The sequence below is a fragment of the Pithys albifrons genome, chromosome 16, assembly GCF_047495875.1.
Source record: "Pithys albifrons albifrons isolate INPA30051 chromosome 16, PitAlb_v1, whole genome shotgun sequence".
In the NCBI taxonomy this organism is placed as follows: domain Eukaryota; kingdom Metazoa; phylum Chordata; class Aves; order Passeriformes; family Thamnophilidae; genus Pithys; species Pithys albifrons.
Window position 1 is genome coordinate 7,617,873 of NC_092473.1, and position 24,009 is coordinate 7,641,881.

A 24,009-nucleotide genomic window follows, 5' to 3' on the forward strand; every position below is an offset into this window, starting at 1 on the left:
GATAAACCCCTGAGGAAACCTGACCTGGAGACCAACCCACCAAGGTACAGAGCAAGGCTGCCAAGTGCTTTTAGACCACATCGGTTTGCTTCAGACCGCAGGGCAGGAATAAGCTGCGAACGACGCAGATCTATTACTTTCTTATTACTCATTCAAAAGCCAGCGCACCTCTGAGGCAGCTTCCACTCGCTGCTGCCACGGCAGTGCCGGGACCCGCGGCGCTGCTCCCGGGGCTCTGCCGGGGCTCTCTCGGAGCTGTGCGGGGCTCTCTCGGAGCTGTCCCGGGGCTCCCTTGGAGCTGTCTCGGGGTTCTCTCGGGGCTCTCTCGAGGCTCCCGGGGCAGCCTCTCGCCTCAGCCCCGCCTTACCACCCCGCCCGACCGCCGGTAACATGCTCCCCGAGCCGCCCCGCCCGTGCCGCCCCCCAGCGCCCCGCGCGGCCCCGCGGGCCTCCCCGCCCGCGCGAGGCGCCGCCCCCGGCGCAGGCGGTGCCGCCCCCTCGGCGCACGGGCCCGGCGGCTCCGGCGGCTCCGGCAGCGGCGCGGGCCGGGGCGATGGCGGCGGCGGCAGCGGCGGCGGGGGACCCGTTCGTGCGGGCCCGCGGCAGGACCCTGACCGCCTTCCGCCGAGGTACGGGCAGCGCCGGCCGGCACCGCACCCTCGCCCGCGGCTGTTGCCCGCCGCGCCGCCGGGCGGGAGGGGCGTGCGGAGGGAGGAGGGAGGAGGGAGGGAGGCAGGCAGGCCCGGGGCTTCCCCGGCGGCGGCGGCGGCGGCGGCGGCGGCGGCGGCGGCGGCGGCGGGAGGAGCTGCTGCCGGGCAGGGAGGTGTGCGGGGCCGGTGCCGGCAGGGCCGCGGTGCGAGCTCGGAGGGACGCGCGGCAGAGGCCGCCCCGCTGTCCCCGCGGGCCCGCCCGGCTGTCCCCGCGCTCCGGGTCCCCGTAGCCGGCCGAGCGGCCGCACCACATTCGGCTTAAAGTGCTTGTCCGAGCTCTCGAGCCTGACCTCCATAGCTTCGGACGGTGCTGGTGCCAGCGTGTGCCGCGCTGTGTTTGTGCCCGCAAGGGTGACTGAACAGGGTGCGGGCGGGTCACCGGTGCTGTTACTTCAGTGACAGGCAGCCCCAGAGCGGTTCGCACGTACGGGAGGTCCCGCAGGTGGGACCCGCTCGCTCAGGGTGCGGGGCAGCAGAGCGGCGCTCCCCGGGCCCTCCCAGGCCGCGCACGGCATCCCCTGGGCTGGCGGTGGCTCCATGGGGATGTGCTTCCAGACTTCCCGGGGGAATAAGGTGAAGAGCCCAAGCCAACCAGAGCTGGCACAGCCACCTGTGACTGCTGGTTCATGCCTGTGGCTGGACCGGCAGAGGAGTCTGTGTGTTGAACAGCTCTGTATGTCACCCGTTTGTAAAGTTCTCCCAAGGACGGAGGTTCTGCAGCGTACCGGGGTTTTCAGGGGCACAGCTAGCTCTGTGTTAAGAAATCTCTTCCTATTGCCATGCGTGGAAAGTGGTTTGTTCCCTTGTAGTGATGAATTTCAGATTGTCTTGGTTTGGTGAGGTCGGCAAGGCTATTCAGTCCCTGCAGTTTTGTGGTATTTTCTTAGGGTTTGCTGGAAATATTTGGTTTTGCTTGTTGCCAAATAAAGAAAAATCACCAACTCAGAGCATGTGAAGTATATGTATACAGTCATTCTGGCAACCTATTAATTGCAGATGGTCTGGTTGGTTTGGAACAGAATGCCTAGCATGTGCTGAGGGGACAGATGGCAGACAAGCTATCTAGTTATATCAACTGTATAGTGAAATTGTAACAAAAGGAATGTTCAACAGCAATGTAAAAATCTCTGAATAAAAGCTTTATCTATGTACTTCTTGAAAATTGTCTTAAACATGGAAAAAATATACGTCTTTTGGGAATCTGTTTTCCAGGTGTGCTTCTTTCTCCTGAAGTGTCTTCATTTTGAATTCTTTAAATTTTAACTAGGATTTTTCTTACCAACTGGTTGCTTTAAATCTCTGTTCAGGCCTTATTAGACTACCAGAGTCCAGCTACCATCTTCGGGTGCAATATTTCTTTGTAAATAATTTACTTAGCCCTTTCTTAGTAGACTAAAGTTCAACACAACTAAAGGATTGGGGAGAAAGAAAACCAGAACCAAGGGCTGGTAAAACTGAGGCAAAATTTCCTGCGGTTTAAGATGAAAATAATTTGTTTTGTTTCTTTTGTCAGATTTTAGGTTTCACTCCTGTTAAACGTGTAGCTACACAAAACATTTACTGCCACTGCTATGGGTTTGGACAATTTTTCCTTTTAAAATTTGAGAGCCATCAATGACAGCTTAATTTTGGGTTTTTTCTCATTACCCTTTTTGCAGAATCACTCTTCCACATGCTATCCCCTCACGGTAATTTGTTCAGTTTGCTTTTACGTAATTTGGAGGTTATACATGTAACCTGCTCTGATCTGCTCTTGAAGAGGGGGGATGTGAATCAGAAGCTCAAGGTTAGTGGTCTAAATTATCCATGAGGCATAGTAGTAAACAATGCACAAATACCTTGCTTTATTGTATGCTTTGGCTTTACTTTTTGAAATAAATTATCTGTCTTCTCCTGTGAAATTATGCTTCAGATGTCTGCTGCTTCTATTAGCATTTGAGTGAAGAAGCAGGACCATATGTTTGGGTACATGCTGCCTTCACCACTTCTCTCCAAAAGTCATGGGGTTATTTTGTTTTGGTTTGTTATGCATTTTTTGGCCCTGAGTATGTGATTTGCATGCTGTGCAGAGAATTCCTGTGAAAGTAGGTAAACACTTTTGTCAAGTAACTAAAGAAGTGATGGTACTGTCAGCTTAACTGGTTGAGAAGTGTCTGTTTGAACCTGTCTTTTGCTAGTTTTACTTGATGGTTCCAAACCCCTTATCTGCAACAGGGAAATAACCACTATTGGTTACTCAGCTTCTCAGTTCCAGATGTGATTTTAAGTTCCTCTGTCATGCCTGTCTCACCAGTCTTTTGCAAATTCTTTAAGTTTATTCAGTTGCTTCTCAATTTTTTTTATTTTGCTGCATTCTTTATTCCTTCTCCATTCTGGTTTTTTGCCATTACTAATGTGAGCTAACTTCTTCTTGTAGCACTTGCTCGAACAATTGTCGTCTATATGAAGCTGGTGGGGTTTTTCCCATGTGCACTGTCCTGCACTTCTTTTGCATTGGAGTTCATCAGCGATTTGGGACAGTCCCTGTGTAAGAAGTCCCTCCCCAGGGGCACAACCAGGCCTGATTCTCATGCTGCAAAAATGGCTTAGTTTTAGCAAATTTCCCTTCCTCACTATGCAGTTGGTGTTACAGCCTGGTTTGAGGTTGTTGAGCAGTGTATGTCCCAGGACACATCCAGGGGGGTCTGTACGTCTTGGCCATTTCTTCTTGCCGGTTTTCTGTGCACTTAAGGACTTGCTTTCATATTTCAAGACTCGGCTTCCTTGGGAGTCTCTGGTGAGTAACTCTTAGATCCATCAAGTGGATGGATTTGCCTTGTCCACGTAAAAGCTGTTGATTATTCTTTCTGGAGAATCCCTAAGCACAGTACTCACTGTCTTTGTTACAGTTTCCATTCCCTTGCCTATACAGGTGCCAGTTTGCAGTCAGTCCTTACCAGCTTGCCCAGGAAACCCCTGCAGATGTAGGTGTGTTACTGGCCATCTTGCCGTTCGTTGGTGCAGAGGCAGTTTTAAGCAGGAGGTAACTCCCCAAGGTGAGCTGGTTTTTCACTTCTGAGGAGTTCTGTGGATGCCACCTAATCTGAGTGGTTTGTGGATGTTCATGTCTGTTGAATCATCTACTGGCATTTTGATTTGAGACACATCTGATACATTGTCTGTCAAAAGGAATTCTCACACTGGATCTTCATAAGTTCCTTCACAATAAACGTGCATACAAAAACGTACCTTGTTTTTCTGCTCAGCCTGTGGGTGCATCTTGCATGTCTGGAATGTCTGTTGACCTTAGGGAGTGTCTGGCAGGCTACCTGCTCCTAATTCCTCTGCCAAGGGCTTTGTTAGTTTTCAGATTTCTGCTGTATCCAGCTCTTCACTTTTGTTAGCTTGACTTTTTGGAGTTTGGTGTCTGACCTTCCAGTGTATACAGTACTTTCTGGTTTTTTTTATTTGGATGCTTTAGTTTTTTTGAAGGATGCTGTCCTCCTCTAAGGAGCTTCCTTATGACTGTTATTTAAGTTGTTTAGGCTGTCTGGATTCCTTTTGGTCTTTCTGAAGTTCTTAGTAAAAGCTGTGCATATGGTCTGAGCCTCTGGGATAGTATCTTTGAATAGCTTCCATGCTGCCTTCAAGGATTTTTGCACTTTTTAAAAGCATCATAATTACATATAATTCGCCCTCCTTTGAAATTAAATACAACCGCAGTTGATTTCTTATTTTTTCTTGCTTTCACAAGAGTGTTGGATCTTGGCACATTATGATTACTGTTCTAGAGCTCTTCAACAGTAATATTTTTGAGCACTGATCAGAACTGCTTCCCAGCTTGCATATTCCATTCCCAATACTGTCTCCAACTCTCATATGAATTAGGCAAATTTTTACGTGGGTTTTGAGCAACTTTCTGTGACTTCACCTTGTCATTATGCAAGCCACCCCCCTTCACACCTACAGTTCTGGGCTGTAAAGTTTGTGGAATGAGTTTACATGTTAAATTTGAGGATGGGCATAAGGCATGACTAGAATTTAGCATTCTGTAGCCCTTGGTACAAGTAAACTGTGCCTGAGGGGGCATTTCTTACCTTGATAAGTGTCTAAGAAGTTTGAAGGTACATCTTTTAGAAACAGTAGCACTGCCTAATTTGTTTGAGAAACCATGTTCTGTCATTAAGTGTTTCCACTAAGAGTGTTTCTGTAGTATGTAACTTCTAAAATAACTGCTCTTTAACAGGTTTTCTTTTCTCTCTGAAAATGTATTTTAATACTTGTTTTGAAGGGGTTTTTATCCTGATGTGTAGAATTGCACCTTTCATAACAGGTTGCCTTGGTCATTCCTCAGAACCCTGAATAGTCATATCTTTGGTAGTGTCTTCAGGTACACATGGAAAATACAGCTGAAAGAAATGCCCATTTCATTAGGTTAAAATCTTGTATTTGGACATACAGACAGTAATGATTTTTTTAGGCAATATCTATTGATACTATTTTAATATATAACAAGGAATTATTAAGAATTTAGTGCAAATCCATTATTGGTTTTCAGGCTATTTCACAAATTTTTGCTTTTGGTATTGTCTGTGTTTTATAGATCCTGACCTCACTTAAGAGATTCACTTTGCCTTGCTGCATGTCGGTGCTTTGGAAAACTAAGGCTCTGCTTGTGGTTCCATTTTACCTAGAAAGAGTCACAGGCCCACTCTGTGGGCAGAGACAGCTCAGGGCAGGAACCAGGTGTCAGTGTTTGCTATTCTCTGATCTTTCAGAAAAATGAAATTGGTTCTCCTGGCAAACCCAATATGACAATGAAAGTGGGTTTGTATTTATTACTGCCCAAGGTTTACTGGGCAGGCACTGGGCATTGTCCACATCCATTCTCCTCTGACACAATTGTGTCTAGAGAGAGACTATGGACAGGAGTGACTTTTCATAACTCATTTGTTTCCCCAAAATGCTCCAGAGTATGGAGGAAGAAGAAAACCAATATACTGTTGAAACCAACCAATGACTTTTTTAAAAATCTCACCAGGGAAATAATGGAAATCCCACCAGTACTACGTGGCTGTCAGAGGCCAGTGTTTTCTGTAAACAATCTCTACAGATGCATGTTTGTGATCCTTGGAGATGGGGAAAGAAAAGAGAGGAGAAACCAGGAACAGCAAAAAGGGAAGACACAAAGGCCCAGTAAGATACTAACTATTGTCCTCTAGAAATCGTGAGGTTCACTGAAATCCCACCTAAGTCCTTGAAGTGTCTTTTTGCCTGTGATCACAATCCATGGCTGAGCCTTTCTCTTGTGAATTAATGCTGACTACTTTGGTCCTTCACAGAATTAATCCTTAGATAAATTTAGAAGCTGGCACAGTTTTCCAGCCAGTGCTACTAAAAATACATTGCATTGATCCTCTATCTGTACTTTGGAATGCATGGGAGCAGAAAAGAGTAGGAAGCTATTGAAACTGAGGCATAACATGTTCTGAAGTTGGACTTCTTCTGTGGCAATCAGCTGTACAGCTCTTAAGGAGGCCTGGGAACAACCTGGATTTGAAATTGAGTGTTTTCTGTGGCTTAGTGTGTAAGAGCAGCAGCACAGACACTTTGTCCTTCAGAAACTGAAACCATGTGGACATCAGTTACCAGAAGTCTGCTGAGTATCCTCTGCCATTTGTGTTTCCTTACTGTTATGGAAAGTTCTGGAAGTTGGAAACAGCCTCTGTGTTCATAGGGCTGAAGAGCCAGTTTGCAGGAATTCTCAGCTGTGCTCAATTTTGGGATGGAAGGGAGAAGGCCAAGGAAATTATTAATTGAATCCTCATCTTCTGTTGCTTTACCTGGCACGCACCTTGTGAGATACAACCACATAGCTCATCTAAAAGCTTGGAAATTGAAACTCCTAGTGAGGAGGCTGCCTTCAGTGTTATTCCCAAAGAAGTCATTGCTTGCTCCTTTGAAGGGATGACAAGATCTGTTTAACTGAAACCTTAAGGAGCAGCATTTGCACCTGGATCATGACTGGCTGATTACTGAAAACCAGCTGTTCCCCCGCCCACCACTTGCACCCAGTGCTGTTTGTTAGTTCCCTCTGCCAGACTCTGGCATTCCCCTGGCACAGAGTGATTTCTTTGAGCACTCTTCTTGAGATTCAATGCAAAGACCAAAAAATGGTTCAAGCAGATTTTTGTGGTGCCTGACACTGGGCAGATGAATTTCCTGCAGTACCTCTTTTGCTTTGTGGGTGCCAACAGACAGCTGGTGAGGGGGAAAAGTAGGGTACAGAGGTTTTGCTAATAATTATCTAAAGAGGGTCTATTGATAAATCATTTAATTGTTAGGCAAAAGATACCTGGCTCCATCTGTGGTAGTGGCAGATGCTTTTGCCATCTGTCTCACGGTGCTACCCTCTCACCATACTGTCTGTTCAAAGAGCTCCTGTGCAGGCCCATTCCTGGGGTTTTAGGCAGACTTGGTGGAATTGCTTTAGTTGCAACACTTGAAACATCAGCTGGACCAGTGTTATGGCTTGCACAGATAAGGAAAAACTTGCATAATTGACCAGTGAGGGCCATTAGGAGTTATTTCCTGGATGAGCTGAGTACAGAACAGGCTTAGGAGTTGGTACAGCAGGTGCAAGTTTGCTGGTGTTGTACCAATACAATTCTCTTAATGATATTCTGCTTTTATTTATAGTACTATGTAGTAATTAAAGCACATTCCTGATTTTTTAAAAGTCAAGTTGTAAATGTAAACAGAGTGTCCTTACACTTTCATTTCATGGAGAATAAAATCAGTAACTATCGCTTGATAATTAACAGGCTAATGGAATTTGGTGTAAGTACTATAGTTATTTGTTTCAAAGAGTGTTTCTAGTTGGAGTAATCAAATAACAAGACAGAAGTAGAAAATATTTGTTCAACCTTACTGTTATTTTTGTAGCTATTTGATAAGTTATTGAATACCACAGAAACAGCTATTGACTGAATTATTTGACTAAGACCAGTTAATTAAACTAACATGTGACGCAAGTGTTATTTATGTAGCCCTGATTCCTGGATCTCTTCTGTTGTCCCTGCTTCACTTCCTTCATTTTATATTTTTCTTTTCCTGCAGGAGAATATAGCATATACCTTTGCATCATTTTCAGTTCCTTTCTTTTATCACCTCCTATCTCTTTCCTTTTCTCCCCACTCTTCACCACCTCCACCCCTGCATCTTCTGTTTCTCTTTTCTTCTGCCACTTCTTGATTCTGTCTGTGTACTGAACTTCTCTTTTCAAATTCATCTTATCAGTCTCTCTCTCTCTCTGCCTCACATGACCACGGCTCACCCACGCAACCCAGAGCATCTGTGCACAGTCTTGGAAACATTCAGGTGCTTAAAACCCAGAGAGTTCCTGTATTGGCATGAATAGAAGTCAGGAAAATAAAATATCCATGAAGCTTATATTAGAATAATCCAGGTCTGGCTTTCCAACCTGCTCTGCATCAGCTGTGCGTGCTCCTTGGCAGTGCAAGATCTGCTGTGTGTTCAAGGTTTGTATCATTGCGTGTGGAGCTCCTTGTTCCCTGGGCCAGCCCTGCTGCCTGTGCTCCAGGTGCCTTTGGCCACCAGACAGCGTTGCCCTTCAAAGCTGGAAGCACAGCCTGTCCATGATTGATACACAGTCTTTGAAAACAAGCACCAGCTCTCTTTTCTAAGTGGTTTCTGTAAAAATAAATAAATTAATCTATTATTTTACTTCATCTACTATGATAAAAATTACTGGTCTCAGATTAATCGGTACAAAAGGAGTGGATTTTGCTCACCTTTGATTATCGGTGCTGCCACTGCTCACTGAGTTGCTGGAAGAGGGACTGGTGTTAGAAATTCTGCCATGTTGTTCCCAGATTTAATCTTTTTCCCCAAGCAGTGAGTTTGAGAATTGTGCTGCTCCTCCAAACCAAGTTCCTCTTTCAAACATCCCCTTTTTCAGTTTCGTTTTGTATAGATCAGAAAGGATTTCTAATCCAAGTTTCCTTAACTGGTTTTTTTTCCTAAATCTTTCTACTTATACAAACTGTAAGTTGATTTCTCTGCAAAAACAATGCCTTTGATGCAGCATGTAAGCTGCTTTTTATGGCAGCCATATATTTTTTTCATGTGTGTCATAAAATAAAAAACTAAATTGCTTTGTGTCACTCAACTGGTTCCATAAAGCTTCTGTTACAAACTCATGGATAGATGGATCATTTCACTTCTTCCAATAAGTTATGCAATTGGAAGAGTAAATTTTATTTCAGAATTGGAAGCTAATGAGTGGCTAAAAGTTTCTGCCTGTAAAATATGTGATTATTATTTAGAATAAATCAATGCTGGTATATAAATAATTTTGTTCAGATATTAAAAGTTATTTAAACTGAAGTGAAGAAGCTTTCATTTGGCAAAATGATCTGATGCCATAGCAACAGATGACAATTCCAAGCAGCTCCTGGGAGTTGCCCACATTCCTTATCCCTCATCCCAGCCTACCCATATCCATGGTGCAAGGGATGAATTTTGACCTCTGTTTTCCAACTTCCCTTTCCAACTTCCCTCCCTTCTTGCAATGTGAGAAACTCCAGTTGTGGATCTTGTGGAAAGAGCCCCAAAGCACCTTCATGGTGGACATGCTGCTTTCTTCTGTGCTGTTACTGGAAGACCAGTTTTGCCTCAAACTGAATTTCAGATCAGACTTACATAATATGGGAGTATATTTATGGATTATATTTTAATTTAAAATAATTTGCTGTATCTTTTTCATGTTAGATTCAACTATAGATTGATGTAGTCAGTGAGATTTTAACAGTTTAAATGCCGTTTAAAAAACTCCAATAACAGTGAACTTATTCAGCCAAATACAGCTGTCAAAACTGAGACATTCAGGTTGCAAATGAATGCAAAGAGACACCTGGAGAAACCAGTGTACAGATGTTTGTACTGCAATTCCAGCTTTGGGCACAAGTCTGAGAAAAAGGGTACCTATTTTTGTTTTCAATTTGTAGACAACTGGTGTTTTATTTGTCCAGTGCTGAGATTTTTTTTTCCTAATGTGCTTGCAGTATTACAGATCACCCTTCATTTGTGGTACTTGTATTGCCATATTGGAGAAAGAAGTGTGCAAAAAACCAGTAGCACTACAAATTCTGTTTGTACCCACTGTCTACATTGACTCTGCCATTGGGAATTTGTTTTTGAGTTCTCACCTTTTTATCATAGGTGTCAGAGCAACTGTGGCAGCACTAAATTTGGATTTTCTTTGTTGCTGCTAAGTCTGATCTTGCTGGATTTTGTGTTTGCTGACCTTGGTCCTGTTGTGTGTGTTCAGTTCTACATCCAACTTTTCTATGAGAAACTATGAGAACAAAAAGCATTTAAACACTTATTAATTTAAGGAAAAGTCTACTGGAACCATAGAATATGAAAGTTGTGTATGTTTTAACTTGTTAATTAAAGAAGCAATAATTGGAGTCTTAAAGGAATCAAATTAAATCTAAATGTTACACATTTGTGTTATGTTGTAGTCTTGTAATTTCCATTTCCTATTTGCTGAATTCTCCACATACTTTTCCTCTAATCAGCCTGTAATTACTCTGTGGTATAATTAGATTAATATACTTTCATTTATTATAACTACCCAATAGAGGAAAATTTTGTACTTCTGCCTTTATATTTGCCCTGTATGAATGACTAGAGAATTCTGTACTTTAGTTGAAGCAGCATCAATGTCAGCCTACGTAGGGGCAGAACAATCAATTTAAGGATACATCGAAACTTTCATTCTCTTTTAAGTGTCTCTACTGCTGAACTTTTCCTTTTTTTCCCTCCTTTTTTTATTTTTTAGATGATGAATACCAGTGGAAGGGGCCCTTCTACTTCATCCAAGGAGCAGATCCTCAGGTTGGAATGATGAAGGCTTGGAAATGTGGAAACCCTAAGGATGGAGACGATGAATGGGGAGAAGAAATGAAATTAACAGAGCAAGCAGTGCAGGCCATTAACAAACTAAACCCCAAACCCAAGTTCTTTGTGCTGTGTGGAGATCTTATCCATGGAATGCCAGGTAAGGCAATTAAGTGCAGAATGGGGCTTGTAACTCCCTTTGTATTTCATATTGGCAGGAAGGCTAATTTACTTTCCTTGACTTCAGAATAGTCTTTTGTAGGACTTGTTGTGCTGGTGTTTTGGAATAGAAGTGTAATTTGTAGATGATCACTGAGATATTATTCTGATTTCTTCATCTGTCTTCCTGTGTCATTCATTTTAGGGCTGTACTTTCATCAGTTATTTGCTTTCTTTTCAGTAGGAAATTTTCTTTGAAATAGAAGTTCTAAGAACACACATGCAAATTATTTCTCCCTAAACTAATTGCTGTGAGAAGACAAATATGGGCAATAGCCATCAGGAGAAAACAATGGAAAGAAAATAATAAAAAATGGATATGGCTTTTTGAGTACCTAAAGTGAGTAAAGCTCAGAGAATTCTCTGAATTTCTAATGCTTAATAAATTCAAATGGTTCAATATTTAAATTTTTGAAATACCAAAAGTCAATGAATTCAAGTTTTAGCAATTCTCTCGTGTTGCTGTGGGACTTTGAGTTCAGTGTGTTTCTGTGTACACTCAGAGGAAGAGCAACAGACCATCCAGAAAGGTGGGTTCAAGGTTTGACAGTTACAACTTTAAAACAGATTGGTAATATTATCTGTAGGAAGAAGACAAGTATTTTTCTTGGAAGTGAAGTAAAAAATCATGTTACCTGCTGCCAAGTGGTCTGAAAAGCAGATCTAAGCACAGTGTGTTACATTTCTTAGCCTTGGTAGGAAGCAGAGCTGCTGACAGCCGTGGCTGTGAAGCCGTGAGCACTACAGGGCACCCTGGAGCCTGCAGACGGTGTGTGTGCTTTGTGCAGCGCTCTGCCTGCATTCCATGGCCCCTGAGCCACTCTGCCTGCATTCCATGGCCCCTGAGCCGCTCTGCCTCCCATTCCATGGCCCCTGAGCCACTCTGCCTGCACTCACTCCATGGCCCCTGAGCCGCTCTGCCTCCCATTCCATGGCCCCTGAGCCACTCTGCCTGCACTCACTCCATGACCCCTGAGCCGCTCTGCCTCCCACTCCATGGCACCTGAGCCGCTCTGCCTGCACTCCATGGCACCTGTGCTGCTCTGACTCCCATTCCATGGCACCTGTGCTGCTCTGACTCCCATTCCATGGCACCTGAGCCTCTCTGCCTCTCATTCCATGGCCCCTGAGCCGCTCTGCCTCCCATTCCATGGCCCCTGAGCCGCTCTGCCTCCCATTCCATGGCCCCTGAGCCGCTCTGCCTCCCATTCCATGGCCCCTGAGCCGCTCTGCCTCCCATTCCATGGCCCCTGAGCCGCTCTGCCTCCCATTCCATGGCCCCTGAGCCGCTCTGCCTCCCATTCCATGGCCCCTGAGCCGCTCTGCCTCCCATTCCATGGCCCCTGAGCCGCTCTGCCTCCCATTCCATGGCCCCTGAGCCGCTCTGCCTCCCATTCCATGGCCCCTGAGCCGCTCTGCCTCCCATTCCATGGCCCCTGAGCCGCTCTGCCCCCCAGCCCATGCTTGCACAGCAGGGTTCTGAGCATGTTGGAGACCTTTCTCTTATTCTCCAGTGTTAATTTTAAAATCTAGCTGTCAAATTGATTGACATTATTTATAGACTACACACTTTCTTTTGATCAGAACACAATTTTACTGAAAGAGTGGGAAAGTGTAAAAACCAACAGATCTCAGAATCAACTGTGTAACATCTCAGTAGCTTGATCATAGTGTGCCATTACGCAGTTTTATTGATTTATGTGCTTCCATTAATTTTGGAAGTACAGGATTAATGCAAAATCATAAAATAATCTCAATAATGATTTATCTGTCCTATATCAGGATCTAATGAATATTTTTATTAGGACTTTTAATTTGTTTAAGTGTTCCAAATATTTTGTCTTCAGTATCCCTTATAAGAGAAAGAAAATTCAGGACAAATAATGGGTGTTCTTCATCCTACTGGAAATGATCTTTTCCTCAAAGAATTTAAATAACACAGAAGGCTAAGTTAATTTCATTTTACCTGGGTTTTTCTCCAAGACTCATAAAACAATGCAAAGTTCTGAGTACTATTGATTTTAAACAGTGTTACTCTAAGTCTTTTCTGTCAGTAGAGTTGGTGTGAACTACAGAGAGCCAGCAGTGTTCTGACTTCCACTGGGCTCTGGGTGGCTGGATCCAGTAAATTAAGTCCTGCCTGTGGCACTTCTTGTATTTGGTTTTTCTCTAGCCGTGGGTCTCTGCAGCCATTATGGTCCCTTTTCCCAGGCTGTGTCTCAGACTTTGCTAATGTGTTAAATAGAAACCTGTCAGGGTTTTGCAAAACATTATCATTATTCATTTTACTAAGAAACATGTCAACAAAACTGAGTGGATCGCACTGGAGAGGTCGCTGATGTTGTGTGAGGAACGTGCTGTGCATTGGGTAAATATTTGAAGCTGCCTAGTGCAATTTCCAGGAAACTGCAGGAAAGAGCAGTTCATTACTCAATGATCTTCAGGGTCTTTTCTAGGCTAAATGATGTCAATGATTCGAGGAATACCTCACTTGAGCCACCATATTTTAATTTATCTAATAATTTCTTGTTGACTGAAATTATGTTAATACTTTGCAAGCCTATGTTATTGTGTAGTTATGTAAAGTACTTAAGGAAATGTACTATTAAAAGGATTTGTGGAATATTCAACTGGAACAATTCTTTCATTATTGCCTTTGTGTTTATACAAATGGCTTGCTCTGCCATGTGTTGATAAACATGTAAGTATGATTTAACCATTAAGTTGTACATAAAAGTAAATTTTATATCCAATTGTCTTCCTTTCTAAACTGATGACAGAGATAACAGTGAATTGCTCTACAGTGCAGAACCTGTGGATTAGGAGTCTTTGACCAGTTACCTAGAAGGGCAGGGAGACACAAATACAGAGCAGGAAAAATAGTTCTTACAGGATAAATCTAAATCTGTGTGTTTAAAAGAATCTGAAACAACAATTTAGTTTAAACTGTGTGGATGTGTTCAGTATTACACGGGTATGTGCTTGAACTGCCAGTGTATTTCTGCACCATTTCTGACTCAGATAAAAAGCAGGAGCCATTTATATTCCACTGTCATATGGAGAAGTCTCTCTCCACTGATTGCAGTACTAGTACTGTGCTCAAGATTTCTTATTTCTTTACATAATCCATTTAAACAGTTCTAACTGAAAGTGAAGACACAATGAGATAAAAAGCTGTCAGCAACTGATTAAAAACTCTAAAATTTTTAGAAATAGTTCCATTTCAAAATTATGAGTCATTTTGAAATTTGCCAGCACTTTCATTATTTGTTACAAGAAAAATTAGAAGTTTTAAGTTGTATTTTGTCAATACTATATTAGTGAAAAAGAGCAAACAGAATCTAGTGTTTTTATAACAAATAGATTTTCAGGTATTTTGAACATAACAGTGTTTGCAGAATTGAAAACCAGCTGTAATGCTTCTTTTCATGGAGTGATTTCACTATTTTCACTGTTCTGGCTGAGGATGTTTAGACTTATGCAGTGCATGTCTGTACTGGAATGGTGCTTTACTCGTTTCATACTTCTCACCTGAGGAACAATTGCTGTGTCTGTTCCCTTATGCTAGTTCAGTAAAATGCAAGATTAAAAATTCATTTTTTCACTAGGCAAAAATCAGAAATTACATGAGACAAGACATTAAGTTTAACAGTTGTGAATTTGTCTTGTACATGCATCTTAATGTCTCAAATTGCCTTTTAAATCACTTGTGTATATCACCTGTATTAAAACTGAAGACATCAGCATTCTGAAGGTGTCTATCAAGTACTTTGGGTCAGGCTGCTTTATAATCAGTGCCTGTCAGTAAAAAGGGAAGGAGGAAACAGATCTTTCTCTCTTCTCTTAAAACATTAGATCATGGAGTACTAAGTGTAAGGTTTTTAAGGACCGTTTCAAAGCATGCACTGTAGCCATTTAGCTGAACCAGTGTTGAAGCCTTTTAAACAGGAGCTCCAAGAAATCTCAGAATTCCAGCTGCTAGAAGTGATGAACAGAATCCTGATCAGCTGGGAAGCAATCAGGCACAGCACTTGGAATCCATTACAGATGTCATTAGAGCAACGAAGTAATCATATCTTGGTATTTAGCTGCTGATTAAAAGTAGTTTGTACTCTGAATATTATTTTCAGAAGTTTTTCTTGATTACATAATCAAGAATAGGATATCTATTCCTGGTAACACTAATATTGTAGTACACAATCAAGGATTTTAAGCAATACCTTACAGTGCAACTGTGTCACTGACTGTAATTTCTGTGAACTCGATGCTCACACCACAGTGACAATGAAGGGGTTGAGTTCCCTGAATAAGCCACTGCTGTCCTGAGGCCCCAGGTCAGCTCTGCCTTCGGGGGCTGTTACAGCCAAGGGTGCCAGGGACTAACACACGACCCAGCACTGGTGTTTGTGAGTAGCAGGACCCAGAGAGTGGGGCCTGAGTGGCCTGGCTGTGTCAAGGGCTTCTCCCAGACTTCCTCCTGGCCTGCTGTCAGCAGATATAGGGGGGGTAGTCTCCCTTAAGGGCCTGAGGGTGATCTGGAGACTTTTCCAGGTTTTTATAGGAGACTTGATCTGGTTTTTTATCCCTGTTGGGTGGTCTGTAGCAAAATCCCACTCTTAGTGGCTGAACTCTCTGTTGGTCCTGGCTCAGGTTCAACAAGGTTAGTGTCTGTTCCATAGAACATTGTCCAAACACTGAGGGTAAACTCCCCTGCCTTCTTTCTTGCCTGTCCTTCCTGTTTTAGTTGAACATGAAGCATTGTGCCTCCTTCTTCATCCCACACCTCAGGTGTAGATTGGTGTCCAGGACACAGTGTCTGCATTTCACCCCCTTTTGCTGCAGCAGAAGGAATTCAGCTGTTTGCAGCCAAGGTCACCCTGCTGAAGCCACCCAGAAACTCTGACTGTGAAGTTGAGAATCTGGCTGCTGTTTTTATGTGGCTGAATTCCTTTGGAGGAAATGGTTTAACTAGATTTTTTTAATGATGCTACTGCTGTCAGTAACTTGGTAATTCTAGCCAGGAAAGTTATTTATTTGATGTATTTAGACCAGGTGCTTAATTATTTTTCATTAACTGCTCTGCCTACATGGGTAAAAGAACAAGTAAGACAGAAAGTCTCCTGCAAACTTACTTAGCTCTGACTGTAATAAAATGCAGCTGTTTAAGAGACTAAATGAAAACAGATTTGTCTAATAATGTGTATAATCAAAAAAACCTCATAGAACTTTTAGCAGTGTGATAATGGATCAGTGAGCCAGTAGTTTTTATGCTTGCAGTTTCAGATTCATTTGTGTGTATATGTTAATTACAGGAAATCAGAATCACTAGAAATGAGTATTATAGCACTTGAGATACACTGTGAATACTTGTACTAATGCTTGTAGTTAAGTGAAGGCATAATCTCTACTAGACACGGACACATTTCCTGCCCAGGTCATGCATTGCTCTGTAATCTGACATCAGCCTTTTCTGTCACTGAAGTCCAAGTAGTGACATTTTTCTTTATTTTTTCCATAACTTTGTTTTATATTATTAAATTGTTTAATTAAGGGTTTTCAAATGGTTATTTATAACACATTTCTGAAACATTTAGTTTTGGTGAAGGAACCTTCAGATCTGCCACATTGAGTGTCAACATCACCTCATGGGTCACAGCCATAAGTGTGCTCTCCTTCAGAATTTCTTTGTTTTGTGAGAGGAGGGCAGGAGAAGGATGCCCACAACACTTGCATCTACCACTTTTAAGGTTGTCTTTCTGAAGGATGCTCCTTTTTTATATCCATTTCCAAAGAACAGGTCAATCTAGACAGATGGGTAATTGATGGCAGCAGACTAAGCCATTGTATTTGAAATACACTGAATTCCAACACAAAATCCTATTGTCTGGTCTTCTGACCTGCCTAGTCAATTAATTATGTTTTTACTACTTCTTCCTTTGCAATTAATGTCTGCCTATACTTTCATTTCTCTCATTAGTTTCAGAAGCAATTTTCCATCTTGCTTTTTAGTTTGTGCACATCAGTATAAGCAGTTGTGCCTAGTCATACTTTCTTATTCATTCCTAAGATTTGGTATCGTGGGACTTTTTATCAAAATACATTTTTATTCCTTCTATAGCTGATAAAATATTTAAGTCATCTTACTCATTTCAGACACTTTCAGTATGTTTTTACCTTCCTTAGCTCTCTCCAGTTAGTTGTGCTGTGTCCCTTCCTCCGAGGCCAAGACTGTGGGAAGGGAGGGAGAGAAGGTGCAAGGAGCTGTTTCTGTTTTTGCTGGAGTCAGAGTTGCTCTGTGACCTGAAATTGATGCACTTAACTGTGCTCTTCAACAAAACAAACAGAACAGTGTTTAAAATTTACTGGGTAGACACAGCTTCGAAACTAAATTTTATCCCAACTGTTTGGATAATTGAGTATTTTTTGTTTAACTCACCAATGTCAACCAGAGCCTGGATTGTTCTCCGTGGTAGAGTAACAACATGGAGTTGGTCAGAATATTGGTATGATACACTTATAAAAGCATGACTGATTTATCTTTTGTAAATTGAACAAATGGAACCATCTGATTGTTTCAATCAGCTTTACTGCAGTGATACTCAGTAATGTTTTTTTGCTGCTCCTTGGTGTGCTTGCTGTCTGTGTCTCACTCTGTGTTGGGCCACACTTGGGTTGTAAGATCTTGCAGGATTGTGTCTGGTACACATTTTCCCGGTTTTACTGTGCCATCTGAGCTGTGTTTCAGGCTGGGAGCCCTGGCGTGTGTTCTGACTGTGAACAGTTGAAACACGAGGTGACAGGATAGGCCCTGAGACAGACAAGCTGACAACAGAGGTCCCTGAACTATAAGCAGCTCATTGATGGTCTGTTGCTGGTCATTGAGGCAAGGCTGGGAAAAGGCTATTTTAAGCATAACAAGGGGACAGAAGCAGCCAGGCAGCAGGGCAAGGCACCTGCTGCAGCTGGGGAAAGCAGTGCCCTTGAACTGTGTGTTGTGTGTGGTGGTGAAAAGGCACCGTCTTACCTACACAGTCTGGCATCCTGTGAAAAGCACAGTCATGAGTCTGGGAGAGAATTGTCACTGTCACAGAATCTCTGCCTGCCTCAGTGTCCCTTCCTGTTTCTCTCTCCCTTTTTCTCTTCTCCAAGCATGGTGGCCCCAGCTGGGGTGTGTGGCTGTCCTGCTGCTGCAGCTTCCAGGGGCCCCAGCTCCTGTGGGATGTTCTCACGTGCCAGCCACCTCCCCGTGGCTGCATTCCATGCTCTGTGTGTGTCTGTGCATCTCTGGTGCTTGTTTTCCCCCACAAATTCGCACGTTTTGCTAACGCTTTTAACTCCTCCATAAAGCCTCAGTAAGGCATATCAGCTCAATTCAGCTAATTACAATTTTGGGCAACAGTATGTGCTTTATGTGAAAAGCCACACTGCTGGCTGCATGTCTCCTCAAATTATATACCTTATTGCTTCTTCCATGCAGTGTTTCGTCTTACAATAAAACAGGCAGTGATGTGCAGCAAGATTTTTAAAAGCAGGTGCCAAATACCAGGATTCTGAGTTCATATTTAGGCAGCAATTAAGGGACAGGTTTCCAAATCAGCACGTCTCCATTTGACTCCTGCTTGACAATTTGATGATCAGAATACAGGATGAGATGGGCATAGTGGCTTTTATGCCATCAGTACCTCTGATGAGCTCTGACACATACACAGTAGAGAGTGAAGTTATTTACGTTCAGAACAGACAAGCTGCAGAGCTGAGCAACATCAGAGCTGATGGTTCTGGTGACCAGACAGCGGTCTGGCTTCATTTTTGTTTATAGTCACTGCAACATCTGAAGGCTTCTTCTCTCCTGAGAGAATTTTCAGCTGGATTATCTTGAGCCTCTTTCCCATGCCCAAATTGGATGTACAACTGTCATGGTCCAAAATATTTGTCTCTTGTTTCTGTTAAATACTGATGGCCTTAATATGACTTGCTCCAAATTGTAGCTTTTACAGATAGTAAATCTTAAAGCAGAGGCTGCAGTGTATCATTGCAAACACCTGCCTTAGAGGGTAAATAAAAAAAACTCTGTAACTTGTTCAGTTTTCCAAATCAGGGGGAAAGCACACACTGTAGCAAATGTTTCTAGTCAGAGCAGTATCATTTAAAATCTGTAGTGAATGTTTTAAATTCCCTTGGGCTGGTCAGGAAAGGTCAGTGAATACTTGGTTTCTCTAAGAGCTGAAGTTGGTACCTCACAGGAAGTCCTACCTGTGTTTTGGTTTGGGATTTACTAAGGCACATTTTAAGGAACATTGAGAGAATATCAAGTTTCCCAACTTTATTTGATGAAGTCCACTGTCATTTACATGTGTATGTTCTTCCTTAGGGAATATTTCAGAGGCATTTAATGCACAAACTTGTATGTTTGCAGTTGCTCTGCAGCTGCTTCAGCCCAGTCAGTGCCCTTTGCAGGAGTCAGGCTGTGCTCGAGCCCAGCACAGCAGAGATGCTCTCGCTTGGTCGCAGTTCAGGCTCAGTTGTTGGGAGGGTGGAGATTTGCTGCTGGTGGGTTTTGCACACAAGATGAGATAGGAAAGTGATGCTGAAATCTGCATGCAAATGCACAAGCTGCCATTTATACATTTGTGAACTGAATAAATTACAGAGAAATGTCGGGTCCAACTCAAGTTCTTAATGTTATATACAGTGAATTAGTAAGTCATTCTACAAAGGAAAAAAATGCCTGATAATGCTTAATATCATCTCAAAAAGTGATTTTACCACAGTAAATCTGACTGTGAACTGCTTTTATTATTGCTTTTAAACTACCATTAAATAACCCATTTTGCTAAAACGAAGGAATATTCCTATAAAAAAAATTTGCCAGATAAAATTAATCTGCTCTGCTAGTCTTTAAAGGAGGCATGTATATAAGGAGATATTTTGTGAATTTTAAATTTTAACCAAAAATATAATAATTCTTTAAAAAACCCCACTTTCTCTTCTAGAAGGCAAGAGCATGAATGCTGATGTTTGATTTGTCCATGTGACAGGCATGAGCAGGTTAAAAAATGGTGTCTTAAAATACAGTTCCAGCTTTAAAAGTAACTGTAAGCACATCACCTTTACTATATTTGCTTTTTTTGCCACTGGACCTGGCTGCTTGGTTTACTAACAAAAGCAAGTTTGTGTGGTGTTTTTTACTGCCATCAGCGTGGCACAGCTGGGGAGGAGGCAGCTGTATCCACTGCCACTTGCAGTCTCAGCAGAATTGTCAGCTAAATCCCAATTCCTGAGTCTCTGTCCGTGGAGATTTGTAATAGAGCATGAAGTAGAAAAGACACGGATTGACTTTTTAAGTGCAAGGCAGAAGCAGAGGCTTTGGAATGTTTATATTGAATCAGGCTGCAGGTAAAAATTTTAATTGTTTGAATGCAAGATAATTTTTTTTATTAATACTCACTACCTGATCAATAGGGCAGTGTTTAGGTTTGACCTAATTTCCTGACAGTAAGGTAGCTTAAGCTAAATAAACCCAGTGCATTCATTTCTTTTGCTATTGTAACCTGACTTTGATATGCTTGGTAGGGTGGAGTCCAAAGCAAAATGATCCTTGGCTATTTTCTTCTCCAGACTCTTATACCAATGTAATTAGTAATGTGTAAGAATTGGGTAAGTAGCACATTATTTGTTAAACATCTCATTATAACTTTCAAGGAATGTCACACTGGTTGCATAATAAACATTTTATAGTAATTATCTGATTCTAGTAAAACCTAATGGAGCATTCAAAGCCTCCAAGCAGCTCCCTGTGAAATTAAATTTTCTCCCATCAGCCCAAGAGTAGGGAAGCATGAGAGGTCCTTCAGCATGTCCAACAATCTCATGTTGCAAAGAAACCACTGGAGCATCAGGTACAAATACCTAATCTTCAGCAAGTGTATATTCATTTGTGTTTTAGACCACAGTCCCTAGTCTAGTCCACAGTTGCACTAAAATCCTGCTGACAGTAACTCTTTAGATATTACAATCTTCGAGACGTAATTCATTGCACCATTTTCTCAAATCTTACATTTTATGATACAAGTACTAAAATCACTATTGAAAATCTAGTACAAGTACTAGACCTTTGTATTAAGTTCATTTTTATGGAGTTTGTTGTTGTGTCCCTGTAGCATTGGGGTGTTTGTGATGATTTCATCAGGAGCCCAGACCCAAGGGCAGGGCTGGCCTGTGCTTGCTGGGGCAGCTCTTCCTCAGTGGGAGGGGAGTAAGGAGAAGAGCAGAGTTGAGCTTAAGTGAAAGATAATACTTATTTTCCCAGCAGAACATAGAGCAGTAAATGCCATGAATTAGGTTGTTAAGTGGACACCTGTGTGGCTGGGACTTCAGAAAAATGTCAGCATTTGTAGTCATTATATTTAATGTTGTGCACTGAAACAGGGAGCAGTTGATCCCCTAACAGGCTTCCTTGTTCACTTTGGGGTTTTGCCATTGCTTTAATGTAATAATTATTAATTATTAGCTTAAACTAGAGTTAAGTTTTCTTCTTGTTTCAGTGCCCAAAGTTATATAATAAATGTAATATGTGTTTTCATGCAGGGAAATTTTTTAGTGGCATTGCTTTCTGTGTCTCACAACAGATTAGAACTTGTTTCAAATGTACTGAAAAAATGAGTTCCTTACAGCTGTGCACAGATGAGTATTCCAGATCCTGCTTTTCAGTGGAACTCTTGAGATGAGGTTCTTTGTAAGTTAGACCGAGTTGTTGGTTTGTTCAGTAGTGAATATAGTCATATTTACATTATTTTTAACTGCATAATTTTTTGTTCATCGTAAAATTGTCTTCAGGCTATTTGAAGATTAGAAATATATGTCTGAAGAAGAGAGAGAAGACGTTTCAGCTATTACAGCAAAGCCTAAACCAAAAATCCTATTTCAGAACATGACCATAATGGGTTTATTAAAATTGATCAGCTTATTCTTGCATGTAATAATTTGGAATGACGCAGTGGATTGCATTAGTTCATTACAGCAGACACCAGAGGGGAAGCTTTTAAGTTTAAAACCAGAAACAATGAAGAGAACAGACTTAACAAGTAAGACTGAACTGGATGGCCAGAGAGGTCTTTCCCTTCTGTGCCTGTCCCTGTCTATTCCCGCAGCTTTGTAGCACCCTGGAAAAAATGAACATGAAGAGAAAACTGTGGTGGTTTGTTCTAAGTGTTCATGGACCATGAGGGAATCACTGCTTTTATGGGATGATAAAATGTAAACAAATGAGAAGAGGGTGATAATTTGGCCGTGACAGTGAAGAGATTGATGAGATAGGGCAGGATAGGGAGGGAGGCAGCACAGCGAGGAGCGATGGCCGAGCCGTGGGCTGGAAAAGCTCCATCTGCCTCAGTGCTCTGAAGGGATAACGGGTTGCACTTGCACAGATAGGGAGAACTGTGTATTATTATTTGAGATGGGACAAGATTAGAGCTCAGTGAAATTTATATTTATGTCATTGCATAAAAATCAGATACCATAAAGATGCGGTAGCAGAAGGAGCCTGGAAGATACAGCCTGGTGTTGATGATGCCGTTGGGTTTGGAGCTGTGCTGTCCCTGGGTGACACAGGGCTGTCACTGGGGAGGGGGCAGCTGAGGGGCGTCTGTGGGGTCTCAGTTGTAGCTCTCCCTGTTAATGTGGAGCCAACAGCTGGATGTCCAGAGCAGCAGCAGAGATGAAGGACAGTCCTGTTCTGACAGGAGGAGTCATCCCCACGGACACAGGGGGTGAGCAGTTCAATTCCCTCCCGTGAAGGTACTGACAGACAGAGCTGTGGATGTCGCCTTGGACTCCCCTCTTGCCTAGAAATTTAGAGAGTAGTGCTGAGCAAAGTCCTCTAACTGGCATGCAAAAGGAGGAGGGCAACTGCAGTCATGAAAACACACAGAAAATGACAAATACCCCAAGAGCAGGGAAATGCTCGAAACAATTAGACTCTTTGATTAAAGCAAATGTGATGCACTGCCAGGCCCAGAAAATTGCGCAAATCCTTCTGTGGATTGTTTATAATAGTCATGTGATTGTTTTCCACAAGAATTACTTGTCTTTTGATGTCAGTAATTCTCCTGATATGACCAAATTACAGCCGGAATGGGCCCAGTGTTTTTATAAATTCTGTTTTCATCGGTGGCGTTTTGACATTTTCTGTTTTGCTTTTATCAAATTTAGGCATTATTTCTGTTTGATATTTTATGTAGTATTTTAATCTGCAGTTTAGCTCTTCCTTGTTCTTTGATAATCAGTCTCTTGGGTTAAACATTGTCATAGCAGAGCTTTTTGGGAGTGTTGCTCGCTTAAAAGTTAATTTTCTTTTTCAAACTGAAAATTTGTGCTTTTCATTAGAAATGACATGTTTGCTGCTCCTTTAAGTTTGGAACACTTTTAAGATACTATTACAATACTGAGAATTTAGGAATCCAGGAAATGATTGTGCTACCTTTTTATGTGTTGTTCAACTGGCTGAAGATGTTTTGGGGTAGTTTCATCCTAAAGGCTCCTCCTGCCTTGGGGAGAGGATTTAGACTTCTAAGACAACACAGAAACCCCTGGGGGGACCACCTCATGACACCATTATAACCCCCCTCTTTCTCTCTCCTAATTCATATCAGTAAAAAAAGTCTGGTCTACTGCTAATTTATTGATAATTTTTCATTTGGAATACTTCTGGAGGAGAAGTTACAATGTTGGTGGAGGTCACTGCCGAGGAAGAGGTGCCTCATACAAGTACTTCAGTTGCTATGTGAGGCAGAGATAATAATAGCTAGTGCCTTACAAAAAGCAAACCAAACACTTTCTTAGAGAGGTGCAGTAGTCTGTGGAATACCAAAGTAAAATGTAACTAAGGATTAGTAGCTAAAGGGTTATTTCTTTGGAAGAATAATCTGTGAATTGTACTTCTGCTGACTGAAGCCAACTTCAGAAAAAAATGCTTTAAAAGTACCTGCTTGAAATCTGCTCTTTCAGTGAGTGAAGCCTGGTTGTCTTGACTCCCTGAAGCACTGCAGAAAGAACCCTGGAAGTGTTTAGGCAGACAGTGATACTCCACAGAAGGATGTTCTGCAACAGACACGTTGACATTGCACCTCTGTGCTCCTGTGTTGCTTGGCTTCCTGCAGTGATGGCCTGGGAGGCT

At 42.3% G+C, this 24,009-nt stretch overlaps 1 protein-coding gene across 1 annotated transcript in view; it reads left to right on the top strand.

Annotated features, from left to right (window-relative positions):
• The first annotated feature begins 474 nt into the window (after positions 1–474).
• The window catches only part of CPPED1 (calcineurin like phosphoesterase domain containing 1), a 44,286-nt gene continuing 20,751 nt past the window's right edge, over positions 475–24,009 (top strand). Inside the window, exons 1-2 of the mRNA XM_071571402.1 lie at positions 475–629; positions 10,558–10,776. Coding sequence (XP_071427503.1) covers positions 554–629; positions 10,558–10,776 — 295 coding nt within the window. The 5' untranslated portion in view covers positions 475–553. The remainder of the gene's footprint in view (positions 630–10,557; positions 10,777–24,009) is intronic.